Source organism: Salvia hispanica, chromosome 6 (assembly GCF_029641045.1).
Source record: "Salvia hispanica isolate PSC_SH4W2 chromosome 6, Shi_PSC_v1, whole genome shotgun sequence".
NCBI classification, from domain to species: domain Eukaryota; kingdom Viridiplantae; phylum Streptophyta; class Magnoliopsida; order Lamiales; family Lamiaceae; genus Salvia; species Salvia hispanica.
In genome coordinates this window covers 17096972-17115745 of record NC_142697.1, presented here as the reverse complement: position 1 = coordinate 17115745, position 18774 = coordinate 17096972, and the positions used below count along the sequence as shown (strand labels likewise).

Genomic DNA, 18774 nt, shown 5'->3' with positions numbered 1-18774 from the left:
GTAGTTGACATGAATGGTATATGTAGTTGAAAAATTAAAATTTAAAAAGTAAAAAAATAAAAATAAAAAATAAAATAAAATAAATTAATTAATTTTTTTTTAAAAAATAATTTTAAAAATTTTATAAAAAATTAATAAAAAATTAAAATTAAAAATTAAAAAAATATTTATTGAATAAAATTTACTATGATATAACCATTCTGCCCTTTCATAATTAATTAATCTAAAGATATTTTCCATGTGGAAAAATCTGGACCAATCATTTAAAATCTCAATTTCTCAATTAGCATAAAAAATCTCAATTGATCACAATCCTATATATATATGTGCGATCATATCATAACTCATATTTATGTGATAACCTAATAACCCTATCATTTTATGGGTCAAAAGTATCATTTTTACCAAAAATGATATTTATACACGATAAAATGATATTTTTTCAGCATGCATAAAATGATACTTTTATTCCATAAAATGATACTTTGTTCCATAAAACAATATTTTTCATCCATAAAATGAGGGTTATTAGGTTATCACCATAAATATGGGTTATGATATGATCACATCCCTATATGTATATATATGAATAGAGATGTATTCATATCCTTTTTCTAATTATTGTTCAACCTTCTTCTTAAATCTCAGCCCACAATTTGAAGATCTAATGGCCTAAAATAGTGCCACTTATATTTAATTAAAATACATTAAAAAATCGAAAAGGGCAGATTGGGGAGCTCAGATTTGCAGCGGTTTATTTCATTCCTTAATTCTCTCCTTCTAGTTCGGTAAATATATAATTTGATTTATTTTCCTTAATTAATTTTTTTCTCTCTTCTTCTTTTACGATAAATGTATTCCTTCTGCAATTCTTCTATAATTCTTCTGCAATTTATCAACATTCTTCAACGATTCTTCGAGACAATCTTGAAGTTCTTTTTCGAGAAGTTAGTTTAGTATTCCTTCATTGGTTTTCTACATTGAACACGTCTGGTGGTGTAGTTTCTCGCCTAAACCCGATTTCTGGCAGTATTCATTGATTTCGAGAATTATTCACCAATTTTGGTAGAAAATTATTGTATTAGTCATGTAATTGACATCTATGGTTTATGTATTTGTTTGTGATCAGTTCATTCTTCTATGTAGATTTATTTTGCATCAATTGTTGTTTTATTTTCATGAAATCATCCATTGCTTACAGATTTTCGTGTTTTCTTTTTGTAAGTTACAGCTTGTAAATTTTTTATAAGTAATGTACTATATTAAGTGTATAATGTAGATTGTAATAATGTACGATTATAGTTGTATAATGTACATGCCATATTTGAATAATGTACATTATAATGAGTTTAATGTGTGACAGAAGTTAAATCCATTCCCCAAATGGTTTAGCAATCCATGGGGCTAGGGTATAGTACCGATTCACTAACAAAACCTTGACTACGGGAAGGTAGTTAGATTCATTCTCATAGGGTTTAGCAATCCATACGGCTAGGGTATATTACCAACTCATACATCAGTATTCAATTTTGAATTATGTACGTGTTTCAGGGAATAATGTATAGGCTAAGTAGAACTAAATAATGTACGACAAGTGACCTTTAATGTACATGTGTAAGTATTTAATGTTTGATGAGAGTTGAATCCATACCCTTTGGGTTCAGCAATCCATGGGGCAAGGTTGTAGTACACACTCACCAACGAAACCATCACCAAGCACAGAGAGTTTGAATTCCACAGATGCCTGGTTGCGCCAAAACATGATAGACCACTGCCGATTGATGAGAACTAGAGGGACATCTGATTTGGGTCGATTTTCTATCTATTTACCGCGTCAATCGATCCCGATTTATATTTTTTGGATGATTTTAGAGGCAGTTAGGGTTTTGGAAGAGAGGGGAATTGAGGGAGAAGAGAGAGATGAAGTAATGGTGAGAGAGTGGAAGGTCAATGGTCTCTCAAAATTGGAATGATTTAATTCTGCTGAAATCTCGGATTTTGCTGTTTTGAAACGCATGTATAAAATCTTGTGTTTCCTATTCTACCCCAGTAATGCACAAAAATGAACTAATAATGCAACACGGACTATCACATCTCTTTCTAATCTAATCCGTCCAACATCTTAATCCAATGGTTGATATTAAGTTGGAACTTAACACTAAGGGGGCAATAGGACCTTAATGCTCCCCTGTATGAATATTAGGCATGTTTATCGGGCTAGCTCATCAAGTTTCAGGTTAGTTATGTTTGGGTTACAAGTTAATTAGGTGTGGACTATGCGAGTTACAATTTTATCGTGTTAGAAATTTAGAATCCAATTCTAATAGTTTAGGTTTCGGACTACCTTAGTGGACTAATCAAGATATAACCAAATATTATAATCAATATGTGTATTTTTATTCCTAAAAATTTTACTTTTGTAATATATATAAATGGGGAGTGTTATCTTGCTAACTCAATGCTTAATTGCTAACTACAATTCAATAATAGCCATTAAATATTCAAATTAAAGGCCTAGATCATTAACCACAAAATGTCAATACAATCAACAAAAAACGTCAATAAGACTATAGGATCAATTCCAATAAAAATCAATAGGGGTATTAATGTCAAGTTAGTTATAACTAACTTTTAAAAGAAATCCCAAAACTTTAAATTCATATAACATATATCAAATTAAAGATAATTTTATAAGGATTCCAACGATATACTACATGCATATGTTTCGACGTCAAAATTTAAAAAAAAAATTGAATTTTTTTTTTGAATTTTCGTATTTTTTACGAACAGATTTATGTCAATACACCTTACATAATATGTCAACATTATGCTTGTAAAATGTCAATATGAAATTGTGTTGACATTATTATGTCTTCGTGTTGATGTATTTCATACACTGTATTGACATTGTATTTCTAAACCCTAAATTTGATAGTTGTTATTATCTTTTTAATATTAAAAAATGAAAAATGAAATTACACATGGCAAATTGTAGACCACAAGATTTCTAAAATCTTATGGTCTTAAATTAGTTATAGTTAGCAATTAAGGGATGAGTTAACAATTGATCACTCCCCATATATAAATATATACACAAATTTAGATGTTAATCATATGACAAACATAAACTCAATACAATTCATATACTGATAAAATATGATACTGGATAAGAATAATATTTGATAAATTTTGAGTCATTAAATGTACAATATAAGAATAGATTTTGATGAATATTAATTTGTAACAAAATATAATTTAACCATTGTAAAATTAAAATGGAAAACATAAACACATTTTAGTAAATGTCTCAATAAGACATATACTGATATGCCTGAATTCGGTGATATTGTCCGACCACCTAGACACGAAGTTGTTGAAGCTTAAATATGGTCGTGATTGTTCATTGGCTTCAATGACTTCATATCTATTTAGTTCGGAAAATGACACTTGACTTAAAAGGTGAATTTTTTAATAAAAAAATGAAGAAATGAAGTAAGAATTAAAATAAAAATTATGTGAGAGAAAACAAAAGTAGTATGTGATGGTGTGAAGAATGAATGAAGTGATAAAATTGACATATTTATCGATAAGTTATCCTAATTTTAAAATAAAAAAATTATAGCACACATCGAGTGGCCCTATGTGATTGACTCAGTGGCCCTATGTGATTGACTCAATGTTTCTGTATGAGCATACTAAGAGCATCTCCAAAGAGGGAAAGGTAAATTGAAAATGTAGTATTTTCCATTATCGTCTAAAAAAGGTAACTATATCTTCTTAAAAAAGTAATGAACTCGAATTGAAGAAGATCAATTAAAAGACAAACAAAATCAACTTTTACCTTTTGTGTAAAGAAGAGGTAAATATAATAATTATTTACTTTTACCATTCAATTTACCTTCCCTTGATACATTCCCTTGGAGACACTCTTGGTGCTTACTTGAGTATGGAGTTGTATGCTCTAAGTGGTAGTGGTGATCCATATATTGAAATTCAACTATCAATTCCACTTAACTAGTTTTATGAATGCATGAATCTATTTTGTGTATAGAAAGAAAGACTACAGTTGATAAGTTTGGTGATCAATACATTGACAAAATGAAATTCAACTACCAACTCCACTTATCTAGTTTAATAAATGCATGATATCGAAAGAAAGATTAAAGTTGATAAGTTTGGTCATCAGTGTATCGAAAGAGATACTCCTCCATTAAAGTTGATAGTTTGACTATCAAATAAATTTGAAGATCGATGAAAATAGAATACAACTTTTATCTAAAATAATGTTGTTCAACTTGGTTAAATTATTTACAACATGTGCGTGCAGTGCAGAATACTGTTTTTCTGAATCTATAGTAGTAGTAGCTGTTATTATTTGTAGAAATATTGAAACCTCAAAAGGGACCCCTACCACAAAAAGACGCCAAAAACCAAATTTCATGTGGTAAAGGTAAGTTCTAAGGTCATGCTCAAAATTTATTATCGGAGATTCTCCTTATATCTCTAAATTATACTACTACTATAACTAATATTGCGACATTTGGTCATGGCAAGAGATTGGTGAAGTAATATTTATAGGTTTGGTCATGCATTTCAAATATTAAAACTACACTAAAGTCTCTTGACGGTACAAACAATACATATTGGACAAAGTAAGTAATAACCAAAATACTACTGCCTCAATCTCAGAATAAAAGTCTTGTTTTGCCATTTCGGTCCGTCCGCACAATAACAATCATATTTCACTTTTATCAGAAATGGTAAGAGTCATATTTCACTTTTATCATAAATGGTAAGTAGACTCTACCACTACGTTCAACCAACTTCTTTCACTCATATTATATGTTATAAAACTAATATATATATAAGTGAGACTTATATTCCACTAACTTATTTAACCCATTTTTCTTCACGTTTCTTAAAACTCGTGTCATAACTAAATAGGACTCCTATTCCGTAACGAAGGGAGTATGATTTTTGTTATTATTGTTTAAAACTAGAGGCATAATAGTTGGTCAAGTTCTCATTGCCACCGAGCCAAATGACTAAATACTAATATTCTTTAATCAAGTGTCCATCAATGATTGATCTTCCTTACTAAGTTGGTTTTACTTTCTTGTCTTGGTGTCTTGCTTGTCGTCTTGTTGGTTTTCATGTGGAGTTGGGGTTGTCTTGTGGCTTTGTTGCGGATCACCTTGCTCTTGTGCGTTATTTATTGTTTGTTGTCGGTGTTGGCTTCGTATAGAACTATCCTGGTCGCCGCTCTATGTACTTAGCATTTGAGCATTTTGTTTTCTCAATCAAACCAAAAAAAAAAAAAAAAACTAGAGGCATAATAGAAAGAAGATCCAGTAAGGTTGAAACAAAAAGATAGCGGACAATCTGGGATATGGGAATTCCAAAGGTAAGCGTGCACACATCAAATGTGTAAAGTTATATGCAAATGGACACCCACTTCCCACTTTATGTCTCTTCATTTTCCATTTCTTTATCTAATTGTCATTCCGCAAATATTTCCTAGACAAATTTTTAGATTTTTGCTTCATGTGAATGGCATGTCTCTGTTTAAACTCTTCAAACCAAATATTTTCTACTATGTTTTCATTCTCCATATTAATTTTATTTTGCAAAATTTTAAAAGTGATCGGTAAAACTGAAATTTTTACGAATTGTGGTAATTTCCCCACTCGATCCCATCCATCTATTTTTGGAAAAATTTAAATGTAAGTGACACGCTGATATTCAAACTTTTAGTACTCCGTAGCATTTTTATAGAAACAAAAAATTTCCATCAGTATTCTGAAACATGTAACGACACACCAGCAAAATTCCACCTTGAAAAAGAAACAAGTTTGTTTGAAGTTTGAACATTATTGGGGAGCTCCGACGTCTGATCTAGATGTTTCTTTTTTTATTATAAGGAAGTAGTACTATTAAACAAAGAAAATGAGGCAAAAGCAGAAAAGCAAGAAGAGAGGTGGGAGCGCTTTGAAACTATGATTAAACGGAGCATCATTAAAGATGTCTAAGTAAGATTTTTTATAGCATTACCAAACACACTTTTTAAAGTAGGAGCAAACAGCAATCAACTCGAAAGCCTACTGTTTGATTCACTCGCAGTCAACACTATGTCAGCTTTCCCCAAAAGAAAAACCTCAAACAAGTCTCTCTCTCCTCTCTCATTCTTAACTCTCTCTCCCCCTTGAGCCTCACCTCACCTCACCTCACCTCACCCATGGCGGCTCCGAAACTCCTCCCTCTTTTCTACCTCTCTCTCTGCATTCCTCTCCTTCTCTCTCCAGCCCACTCCGCTTCAGACGTCGAGCTGCTCCTCCAGAAGATCAAGCCTGCATTGCAAGGAACCTCAGAGAACTTGCTGCTACTCACATGGAACACCACCGTTCCACTCTGTCAATGGAGAGGCCTTAAATGGGCCTTCACCAATGGCTCCGCGCTCCTCTGCACTGATCTCTCCTCGCCGCAGTGGACCTCCGTTACTCTCCATAAAGATCCCTTTTTGCAGCTCATCTCACTTCAGCTCCCATCTGCGAATCTTTCCGGCACTCTTCCGAGGGAGATTGGGCAGCTGGCCAATCTCCGCAGCCTGTATTTGAGCACCAATGCTTTGTCCGGCCCGATTCCTCTGGAGCTCGGATACAGCACTTCTCTCTCTGATTTGGATTTGAGTCACAATTTGCTCAAGGCTTCGTTGCCAGCTTCTGTTTGGAACCTCTGCGACCGCCTCGTCTCGCTCCGCCTCCACGGTAACGCTCTTTCCGGTTCCATACCTGATCCGGCATTGCCTGATGCTACTTGCAAGAATTTGCAGTTTCTTGATTTTGGAGGAAATGTGTTTTCTGGGAGTTTTCCTGAGTTTGTACTTGAGTTTCATGCGCTACAGCAGCTCGATCTTGGTGATAATCAGTTTTCTGGTCCCATTCCAGAGGCCATAACCGGATTAAAATTGGAAAAATTGAATCTTTCTCATAATAACTTTACTGGCGTTTTGCCGAAATTTGGTGAATCCAAGTTTGGTGGGGAGGTCTTTGAAGGGAACAATCCGGGCCTTTGCGGGCCGCCTCTCCGGGCTTGCGGTGGCGGCAGCTCTGGATTGAGTTCTGGTGCCATAGCTGGGCTTGTTATTGGTTTGATGACTGGGACAGTGGTGTTGGTCTCGTTGATGATTGGGTATTACCAAGGGAAGAGGAAGAAGAATGTGGAGGAAGATGGGGAGGATGAGTTTGAGGAGGAATATGATGAGGAGGCAGGCATTGGTGGTGGTGGTGGTGATGGGAAACTGGTTTTGTTTCAAGGAGGTGAGCATTTGAGCTCAGAGGATGTTTTGAATGCGACTGGGCAGGTTCTGGAGAAGACTAGTTATGGGACTGTGTATAAGGCGAAGCTAGCTGATGGAGGTACAATTGCGTTGAGGTTGTTGAGAGAAGGTTCTTGCAAAGATAGGAACTCATGCTTGCCTGTCATCAAGCAGTTGGGGCGCATTCGACATGAGAATTTGATCCCATTGAGAGCTTTCTATCAAGGGAAGAGAGGAGAGAAGCTTCTCATCTATGACTATCTACCTAACAAGACCCTACATGATATCTTACATGGTAATAGTCCTTTTTTTTCTGCCTAGATGAAGCTTTTCTGTTGCGGTGATGTTCTGTCATGTTTTACACAGATTATGTTCGTTTTCATGTAACTAGTACTAATTATAATTTATAAGATAGTTCTTGGAAAGCAAAGAAGAACCTATATGTTGCACTAGAAAAAATCACAGGTTAAGAGATGGAACCAAACCTTGAAGTTAGTATTAGGTTGATTGCGTCTAATATCATGAGACATAGGTTCAGGTGGCAATATATAACATATACTTACTACCTTTGTATTCAATCAATTTTTGATGATGAAATGACTGTATGCATTAACCCAGTCCTTAAGAAGGTAAAGGGCAGCATCTATTTGATAAGAAGCTATGAGTTAGTTTTGTGTTTGCATGAGCTTTCCCTCTCTTATGAGCTTGAAATTGATATATGATATGGATGGATGCCTAATGCAATAACTGTTTCTCTGTGTCATGTTTGTGCACAGAATCAAGAGTGGGAAAGCCGGTGCTGAGTTGGGCAAGGAGACACAAGATCGCTTTAGGCATTGCAAGAGGACTAGCATATCTCCATGGTCTTGAAACACCAATAACACACGGGAACGTGAGATCGAAGACTGTTCTCGTAGACGACTTCTTTGTGGCAAGGCTTAACGAGTTTGGACTGGACAAGATAATGGTCGAAGCTGTGGCAGATGAGATAGTAGCTCTTGCTAAATCCGACGGCTACAAAGCACCGGAGCTTCAGAAGATGAAGAAAGTCAGTTCAAGGACTGATGTTTATGCATTTGGGATAGTACTGCTGGAGATTCTGTTAGGGAAAAAACCCACAAAATCTGGAAGAAACGGTGAGTTTGTCGACCTTCCTTCGTTAGTGAAGGTGGCCGTTCTGGAGGAAACAACAATGGAGGTCTTTGATGTGGAGATTTTGAAAGGTATAAGAAATCCCATGGAAGAAGGACTAGTTCAGGCACTGAAACTTGCAATGGGATGCTGCGCCCCGGTGGCATCAGTTAGGCCTACGATGGACGAGGTTGTGAGGCAGTTGGAGGAGAATAGGCCAAGAAATAGGTCTGCTCTGTATAGCCCAGCTGAAACTAGGAGTGGAAGTGTTACTCCCTTTTGAGGATTCTTTTCATGGTCAATTATGAATCATAATCTTTGTAAGTTGTTTTGTTTTAGTTTCTTGAGGAGGTAAATTGCAATGACTTTCTTAAATGGTTTTTATATGTTGGTTTTAGCTTTTGTTTCTAGTTAATGAAAGTGGTATCTGTTATCTGTAAGTGTTACAATATAGGCCGTCAGTACTCAATTTGGATAATTTATTAGTGCAAAATGGTTAGTAAACTGAAATGGCTTGCATGTAGAAAATGTATTGATGTAATGAATTTTTGCTGTGAAATATTGATGGATTTAACAACTTTTGGAAAGTTGAGTGAAATTGGAAAGGATCATAGATTTAGGGGCCTCTCTAGATTTTAGCTGATGATTGACAATCATACTGCCCTCAATCTTAATATTAAAACCAGCAGTAGTTGCAATCATTATTGGATGCATGGTGAAAATGAAATGAAGATTGAAGAAGATGCTTTCGGGGTATCCTATGCTCCTCTCATTTAATTTAACAATGGAAATAAATTTTCAATCTCCATCACTAATGCATTAAATAGCCTCCATTGTGTTGCGTGATACATGCTGCACTAGAGAAAGAGGATCACAGTAGCAGGAACAAAATGGATTCGATATACAAACTCTCAATTATAGATAAATATGAAGCATAATTACACTGGTGATGCAACATTTTTTGAAATATTTATTCTTCTCCTTTCTGCCTGAAACGTGTATATAACAAGATTCAGAAGAGTGTGTGATCAAGACATTTCACACTAAAAATGGCGAGAACCAACGCTTCTGCAAAAATACCTCGAAACATACCAAAGTTGAAGAAACAGGCCGGAGCAGGGGTTGGTTGATCATCAGATTTTGAAAGATACGCTTAGCGCAAGAGATGTATGGTAAGGTTTCGAAGAGGGAGAGGAAGAGAGGGATAAGCTATAGCTCATATATTATACTTATTACCAGAAGAAATTAATTTCATTTGGATGGAGATGTGTTGTTATGTGGGAACTGTTCAATTTCCAAATGAGCAAAATGGGCACACATATCAGCACGCCATGCCCCTCCGACAGCGAAGTGCACCGGCCGTGGAGGTCAGTGTGGCAACCAGGGACGACGACTTGGCTGCCAGGCTGGAAGCCCTGGCGTAGCTGGCTGCAGCACCACGCCCGGAAGGCCTGAAATATGCTCCGTTGAGCATGAGATCGCCCTCCGATCGCCAGTTCCAATGCCTCCATCTGTTGCTGCCTAAGTTGGTTACTCTCTTGGTAACCTGCATGATGCATCAGTAGTTGCTCTATATGATCGATGTAGTAGTGAGTGTGAGCAAGAAATGAACCTCTTTGGCAAAAGGATTGGCTGGGGCTAAATATCTGTTGCCCTGGCTGTTGATGGTGGGATCAGCACTCCCACCTATCGCATACATCTCCCAAGATGTGTAGTCATTGTTCACAACATGAAAATATCCATGTCTGCACCTGAAGGAAACATCAACAATCTTGTCATATAAGTTGCTGTACAACCCCACTCAATTAAGATACTTCATCCCATTTTTTCGTTGGTAGAAAAGCACAAAGTAGCATGGCTTTTACCTGGGCATCCTCTGGATGAGGCCGATTCCGAAGTGGTTGTAGGCAATGGTCACTTGCATAACTCTGTCCCGAACATACGAATCGCTATGGCCTAACAACATCACCTGCTCAAAAATCCCACAAAATCAGCTCAACAAATTTAGCAAAGAACAAAAGGGAGTTGAAAATCCAAACGGGAAACAACCTCATTATGATGAGTGAAATAGTTGTTGGAAATGGTGATGGCAGTGGATCCCATGATGGCATCAATGAGGCCATCAGTGCAGCTAGACAAGGAATTATGATCGATCCAAATATGGCTCGACCCAAAAATGGAGATGCCATCGCCGTCGGCCATGGTCCGCCAGCCGTAATGGGTGGGCGAGCTGCGGACCATGGCGTTGCCGGTGCGCTTGCAGTCGTGGATGTGGAGGCCGTGGATAATGATGTTGGTGACGAACTGAATGGTGATGCAGGCGCCGTTGGCGATGTGGACGTTGGCGCCGCGGCCGTCGATGGTCTTGAAGCTGTTCATGATGAGCTCTTGCTTGAGAGTGATCACCATGTCGCGCTTGAACACGATCCAGAGAGGCCGGTCCTGGATCACAGCGTGCCGGAGGGTTCCCGGCCGAGGGTTCACCGGGTCGTCGTCGCCGGGGTTGGACACCACGTAGTAGCGCCCGTCGCGCCCGCCCACTGCGTTGCGGCCAAACCCGATGGCGCAGTCAGCCAGGCGGCGGCGGTTGCGCATCCAGTTGCGGTCGCACCGCCAGCAGTCGTCCATCGGGTTACCCGTTCCGCACGAGAAGAATCCTAGCTTCCTTCGCTCGGTGCTGTTTCGGGTAGCCCTACAATAATTACATCTTTAGTTACACGGGTATTCAGGAATACAGAGCCATAAAAATTTCTCTCTACTCACACACCTGATAATCTTGTAAGCACATTTATTTATGTAAATTCAATCTAAAATCTAAATCACGAGAGGATGATCAACAGAAGGATCTTTTTAATAAGTCTATCATTTTAGGTTTAATAAAAAGTATAGTCTCGCATTTCACGAAGAAATCACACATTCCAAAAAAACATCCATTAGTCAATCTTTTTCGTAAGGAAGATTAGTTTAACTATTATAGATATGTACTAGTACTTTAGTAGTATAAGTTTTGAAATACTTAGCTAATTTGATAGTAAGGTAAAAATCATTTAGAAGAAATTCTTAAATTATGATAGTGTATTTATTTTAACATGAATATATATACAATATATTGTTAAATTTTTAGTACTTATTTATGCATGGAACGTGCCAACTGACTAGTTTACTTATTTATGCAGACGCTTACAATTGCTCCAATCAGAGGCAGTGGCAGAGGCCAGAGGGCATTGTGGGAGAGTAGGTTAATTTATAGTGGGGACTAAATTTACATTGTTTCTGTAATTTAAAAGTAAAGGGAAAAATAGTAGTAGTAGTAGTAGTAGTCTTAGTCTATATATGCAAATTGGGCATGGAAAATAAAAGATTGCTTTTCTTATAATGGATCTTAACTCTGTGTTCTCTTCAGCAATTGTTCTCAGGGATGTCCTTTTAAAACAGAAGTATCTAAAATACGACAACCGGTGGAAATAGTTAACTATTAGCACTCAGCCTGCAAAGGAATAGTTGATATGCCTTTCCGTTTTAGATTTTTAGTACAAATATCATAAGCCAAACTAGAATTTATGTGCAAATATAATTTATTACAGAAAAGTAAAACCGTTCGATGAATAATACTTATAATTGAATCGAGACAGAGATTATTATTTTTCATTTATTTTAGTAGGAAAACGAACAAGGCAATACGGTTGATACGGAAAGTGCAAGAAATAAATGCAAGAGGAGAGGTGGTGAATTTAACTAGTGGAAGGCGTCGGTGGAGGCAGGACAGTGAACTCATTTAATGGGAGAATGGTAGTTATTATCACTAATAAATGCAGCTGCTGTAGATCTCTTCCAGCATGTGTTCAGGTAACTACAAAATAGTTATGTGCCCCTACCCCACCATCACTACTTTTATCCAATTCTCAATAATTTTCTGTATACAATTTCATGGAAACGGTAAATCACGATATCTGTTATACACTATACAAGGTGTGTTTATTACTCCATTACTATTGTACGGTATGTGTTATACACTGTACAATATGCTTATTATCTATAATTGAATTTTTATTATTATTATTAGTAGTAGTAGTAGTATTTCTTGACTTCTAATGAGAGACTACCCTGTCTGATACCTAGGAGTCGATTACCTAGAATGAAGATCATGGATTTATGAGTTAAATAGTACAGGCCTGAAAATGGACAGTGTTTAGGAATAGAGAAATGGCTGCAAAATGAGTCATGAGCTCTGACTTGCTAATTGTTGCCTGCATTTCTCTCCTAAAATTTCACTATTAGAGGTAATCATATTGAGAAAAAAGGAGGGAACTAAGTAGGATCTTCTCTAACAACCGTTCTACTACACTAGATTATTACTCCGTACTTTTAAAAAGGAAGGCAGCAGAAAAACCTAATGATCTATATTTACAAAACTGGGAAAGATGGATAGATATCTTATTATAAATAATAGGAAATGCAATCCATAATAGAACAAACAACGTATGTGACATATAAAGAGGAAATTGACACAAAAACAGATAAAAATACACACATACATAGATCTCACAACATGGGCACGTGCTTGAACTGCCAACCCAAATGTTTAGCCAAATTCCAACTCCATGAAAATTCCCCCCAAAAATAAAATAAAATAGGCGGGATATACGTATAGATACATCTTTTAATTTTCGCTTCGACAGAGTTAACGTTGCATAATTTATAATTAGCTTTGTCACATTTGATGGCATGAGTTTTAAGAAAAGTTGTTAGGCAATAAATATTCCAATGTATACACTCTGTTAGTTGTTACAGTATAGTGTTGTATTGATGCGCCATAAATGTTAGTATTGTGAATAAATTAATAAAATAATGATAAAAGATTGGTGGTGTAAAAAAATGAATAATAAAGATTATTTATGAAACTTATCAAAATGACAAAAAATTAAGTTTTCATGTTTTTAGATGGAGAGGGGGTAGTACATAGGTAGATTCATGCTATGTGGCAACATATAATTACTTATCATAACAGTAGATGAAAAATACGGAAAGAGACATATGAGAAAGTGAAGCTGAAAGTAATTAAGGTGATCAACTCTCGTAAATTTGGGGTAGGTGGGAATTGCCAGATTCACAATAAAGACTGCCGTACGGATCATGTGACACCTCTCACTCTGTCTCTCAGAAGTCATGAAAGATAATTTAGATGATAAATTAACAGAAAAGAATGAACCTCATTTATTAGAGATTCTAATGTCTGGTCTCTATTATAATTAAATCATGCTTTAATGCAAGTCATATGCTATAGAATTGTTGAGGAAATACGGACTTACATATTAACCATGGCCGCGACAGCTTCTGGATCGTCTACAGCGTCGTCGTGCTTAAATTCCTCCAACCTGCAATTTCCACCAATTGTCAAACATTAAGTTAAATTCTGTTTAATCACGTGATCTCAATAAAATCCATCATTTTTAGGCCAAATATAAAATAATACTATTTCATTAAGATGCAAATACTTTATCATAACAGGACAATTCTTATGGGAAACGAAGATCTCTAATTTTATTATATACTCCTGCATCAATCGAATTTAATTGAATACATCATTGGAAACACTCTGACGAATAACAATAATTAAATTTTATGGCTAGGAGTGAAGCAATGAGAAAGAGTGACATCAACAGATTTAAAATCCCAGATTTTTTAGATCCAGTGATAATAGTATGTACATAATTGCTTGGATTGCTGCTGATATCATGCGCATTAGTACTATCTACGGTGTAGAGCAATTCTGGATGCACTAAAACAGCAAAAGTTGAAGCACTGAATACAGAAAGCAGGAGTCAAACCTTTCCGCCATTGTTGAGTTTCTGATGCTTTTCAGCTTCCGAATTTCTTCAACGCTATAAATAAATCCACAAAAAACACAGATTACGCAATCTAAATTGAGAAATGGTGAGATTCGAGGAGGAACAGAGGAAGTTCGAGTAACAGAGCATAGAATCGATCAAAACTGCAAAATTAAAATGTGTAATCGATCGAAATTGTACCTATCTGCGTGGGCAATTGCATTGGCAAGCAACAGCAGAGTGAGAAATGCTGAAAGCTGGATGATTTTCAGAGAAATCGCCATTGATGCGATTTGGAGAAAAATATCGTGTAGTTTGTTGATCTCTAATGCAAATTCGTTGAGAAGAATGTGTATAGAGGTATATGCATGTACATATCACAGTTAATGTGTGTGTGTGAGTGCAGAGAAGATGGAAATCATGAGTATGGATATTGGATTGGTGAAATGCGTGAGTGGTTTTATAATGGCAGGAAAGAGGGAGAAAGTATGAATAAGCGCGAAAAGCCAAATTACGTATGGAAATGATTGTGGTCTTCTATATTTCATATTGCCTAACCACGTTACGCCCAGGGGTTAAACCTAAAATTTTGTTGCTGCGTCTAATTAATCATCATGGGAGATGAGATGAGTATTCGCCTTTTCTTGAAAAATCATAAATATCGTTTTCGTATTAATTCAGAATATATCATTACCGTTATAAATTTCAATTAAGGGATTGATCTGAATAACTATAGTGTCACTATAAATTAAGATTTAATCCGGTAAAATTGTAACTCGATTAACCCGCAACTCGGGCCAATCCGATAGATTGATGTCTTGTTCAACAATTGATTCGATATTTTTATGTTGATTTTTGATAAAATAAATAGTCAAATATAAATAAAATAAAACAAATCACTAATATGCATTCAAATATTGGATTTTTTTTATATTAATACAATAATAAAAAATAAGATTATAAAATACTATTTGAATTTACTAAACTTAAATATTCCGACTCTTGAAATATGGTTAAAAATGTATTGAAATATGGAGTAATATTTTATTTTAATTTAAAAAAATTTAATTTAGGTCTTTTAGCGTGTCAATATCAATCATAACTACTTATTCATGTATGCTAAGTACTCAATATATATCAAATGCCATAATTTGTCTTTGATTGGAAAATAAATAAAAATTGAAAACCCTAAGTACTCAATATATACAAATGCCATAATTTCTCTTTGATTGGAAAATAAATAAAAATTTAAAACCCAAATCACAATGGACTCGAATCCAAAACTCTTGGCTTTGAACGTTAATCACATTTCCACTAGGTTAGGTTAACTCACACAAAAAAAGGTAGTACTATAAGTTTTTTTTTATTTTCACCCTAGATTAGTATTTAATCGTGTTTGAGTTGAAGCATGTATTTCAAAATTCTCCCAATTAAATATTTTACAATATATAAATATAGATAATTTTTCCCATTGTATAACGATCATGCATCCTACTTGATTTAAAAAAAATATTTTAGACACTGAATTATTTAGTATATACTCTCTTCGTCTCAATAAATATGAAATATTTGATTTTCACCATGAGATTTTGTGCAGTGCTGTTTTGTGAGTTAATGAAGAGAGTGTAAAATAAGAAAGAGTAAAATATAGAAATTGTGTTGTTTCCATTTTAGGAAATATTTTATTTTTAATGAGAAAAAAAAAACATTTCATTTTTTTACGAGACAGAGGAAGTATTATGTTGTAAGTATAAATTCCTTTTGGAGTATTAGTTTTTAGTGCGATGGACCATGCTCAAAACATGAACATTTAGATTTAGAGTTAAAACTAAATATAATAAAATATGTTTCGGTAAGAGCAATAGTATCACTGTGCTCTTTAGGGTGACTTATAAGAATTAGTTTAAATTCTAACCAAATGTTAATTATTCTAAACTGAATCTAATGTTGATTGATAGTGGATGTGGTATAGTAAAAAAAGTGTAGATTACACAGGCTTAGAGCCTCCACTATAGGAGAACCGCGGCTCGTGGCTCTTTCGTGGCCCAGCCGCGGCTCCCTATACTGACAAACATGGGCGTGGGTGGCGGGGGGGAGTGCCCACGAGAGCGCCACTCGCGCGGCCTGGCCGCGGCTCTTGGGCGGGGGCCGCGGCTCCCCTATTGCAGCGGCCACGAGTCGTGGCTCTCCCTATTAATTTTTTTTTACTTCTATAAATATACCCATTTTTCCCCATTTTCTTAATTAAAATATAAACAAAATGAAAAAAAATAAATTATTGTGTGGCTTGGGCATGTCCACCATAGTGGAAAACAAGTTTTTTGGTGGCCCGGCCAAGTTTTGTGGCTTGGCACGACCAACTATAGTGGACACCCTTAGAGACTAACGTTCATGACATCGAGGATCTAGTTAAATTTGCCGATGACACTATTATTTGTACTCCCGCAGACATCAGGATTATCGGGAACTATAAGAGCTTCTGCAATGTTTTGAGCCTATTCCAAATCTCAAAACTAACTACCAAAAGTTCATGCTTATTCCCATGGAGTGCGAAGGAGACAAGGAGTGGATCCAAGAATTTGTGCAATACTTAAAGTGAAGAATTATCAACTTGCTAATTTCATATCTAGGCATCCTGTTTAGGTGAAAACATGACAGCCAGTCGTTAATAAAAGTGAGAAGAGACTTGCCATGTGGAAAGCGAGAGCCCTCTCTAAGGTCGGAAGACTTGTTCTCATTAAGATGGTCCTCAATAACATATTCATGTATTATCCCAGTCTCTTCAAAATGCCCAAGAAGATGGTGCAACACATCATCCAAGTACATAGAAGATTCTTTTGGGCTAAGAAAGAGAAAAAGGTGGTCACTAATTCAATGAAATCTCATTAAGAAACTAAAGAATCAAGGTGGACTAGGGGTAAGAGATATCTATATGAAAAATGGGTTCACGAGGATTGATAAGATATTGCTAAGCAGGAATTGAGGATGATCGATATATTTTTTGTAATGAGGAGTGGAGTCTCTGGAGCATTTTATTTTAAACTGCAAAATCTCAAGTCAATTGTGCTATTATTGTTGTGATAGATGAAACACATCCATGTGCCTCCCCAAGGACCCGATGGCGTGTTTCCTCTCTTGGTTGGACACCCCTCTCCAAAAGTTTGATAAGAATGTATAGATCTCTATATTTAATAGCATATATATCTAAATAAAATGAGTTTCCACTATGGAGTTGTTTATCGATTAAGTGAACAGTGTTAGATTTTGGTGTGAAGACTTATTCATGGACCTTGGTTTGTGTCCCAGGTTCCCAACTTTGCGCTTTGGCCTTTGCTCGTGTTTTTGTTATTGGGTGTGTTTTTTAGACTATGTGTAGTTGGCTGACTTTGTTTCGTCTTTTGTTATTTTTTTGCTAGGATATTGTCTTGTTGTTGTATTTTTTATTTTGGTTTTTGTTATTTGACTTTTAACCGCTTGTTTCAAACTTTTGCTCACCACGTGCTAACTCAAACCTTTTCTTATTAATAAAAAGAAATCGAGGATCTAACTACCAACAACTATATTAATGTCACTCGCACTTTATATATTAAAAAAGTTAATTTTTTTTTACATATTCTAACTTGATCCAATTTTTTACGGAAACTTAAATTTTCTTTTTTTGTCTTTTATAGATGCTTAAACTTAATCACCGTTGGCTTGGTCTAGCTTAAAACAATTGCAATAATATTTAAAGTTCTAAACCTACATCTTAGTTATAAAATTGCCTAACGCAGTAATTGCTTACAATAAAAATAAATATATGAAAATTCATTGGAATTACTTCTCTATAAAAATGAAAATTTCTATGCAGAAGACTAGAGAAAAAGAAAAGTACCAATACACAATAACTGTAGACTACCTCCATCACGATGTGAATTTTTTTTTTACCTCCATCACGATGTGTGTCACCTACACCACCGTTGCCACCAAACTTAATAAGCGTCGGTGGCGGCGGATCATTTGCTAATTTCCCCTTCCTTCCTCAGTCTCATTAATAATTTTTTAAAAATGAAATACTCCTAGTAAATAAACAAAATAAACTATAGAAGACAAATCCATTAATACAAACTCAAAATATTTCGCATTTTCTTTAGTTTTTAGTAGTACCAATTTTCCATCGAATCGCTCGATCTGTTAAACTAATGTAGGAGTATTACTATAACTTCTTCTTTTTTCTTTTCTTTTTCGGCCATCAACGTGGATGCCTCTACTTAATTAGACCTATATATTTATGCTGAATAAGATATTGTTTGACTAAACACACAAAGCTTAACGCAACAATATTCCAGCATAAACTTTTTATGGCATAGTGGGATTAGTGGATTTAGACCTCAGTCAACTGCATAATAATAAACATGTTAAGTCTACCGCTGATTAAGGTTTGACTCATATAATCACTAAACGTCATTGAGTTGACATGATGAAGAACACAAGCGGAAAATCAAAAGATTAAAAACCATT

At 35.5% G+C, this 18774-nt stretch overlaps 2 protein-coding genes across 2 annotated transcripts; one reads left to right on the top strand and one right to left on the bottom strand.

Moving 5' to 3' along the window:
• Positions 1-6061: 6061 nt before the first annotated feature.
• On the top strand, positions 6062-8886 carry TMKL1 (transmembrane kinase-like 1). Its single transcript, XM_048105018.2, has 2 exons — positions 6062-7610; positions 8092-8886. The coding sequence occupies exons 1-2, from the start codon at positions 6236-6238 to the stop codon at positions 8727-8729; spliced, it is 2013 nt and encodes a 670-aa protein (XP_047960975.1). The 5' UTR covers positions 6062-6235; the 3' UTR covers positions 8730-8886.
• Positions 8887-9341: 455 nt separating this feature from the next.
• LOC125205860 (putative pectate lyase 8) lies at positions 9342-14783 on the bottom strand. Its single transcript, XM_048105022.2, has 7 exons — positions 14476-14783; positions 14275-14328; positions 13756-13821; positions 10496-11138; positions 10312-10415; positions 10059-10197; positions 9342-9992 (listed from the first exon to the last, which is right to left on the bottom strand). The coding sequence occupies exons 1-7, from the start codon at positions 14556-14558 to the stop codon at positions 9768-9770; spliced, it is 1314 nt and encodes a 437-aa protein (XP_047960979.1). The 5' UTR covers positions 14559-14783; the 3' UTR covers positions 9342-9767.
• Between the last annotated feature and the right edge of the window lie 3991 nt (positions 14784-18774).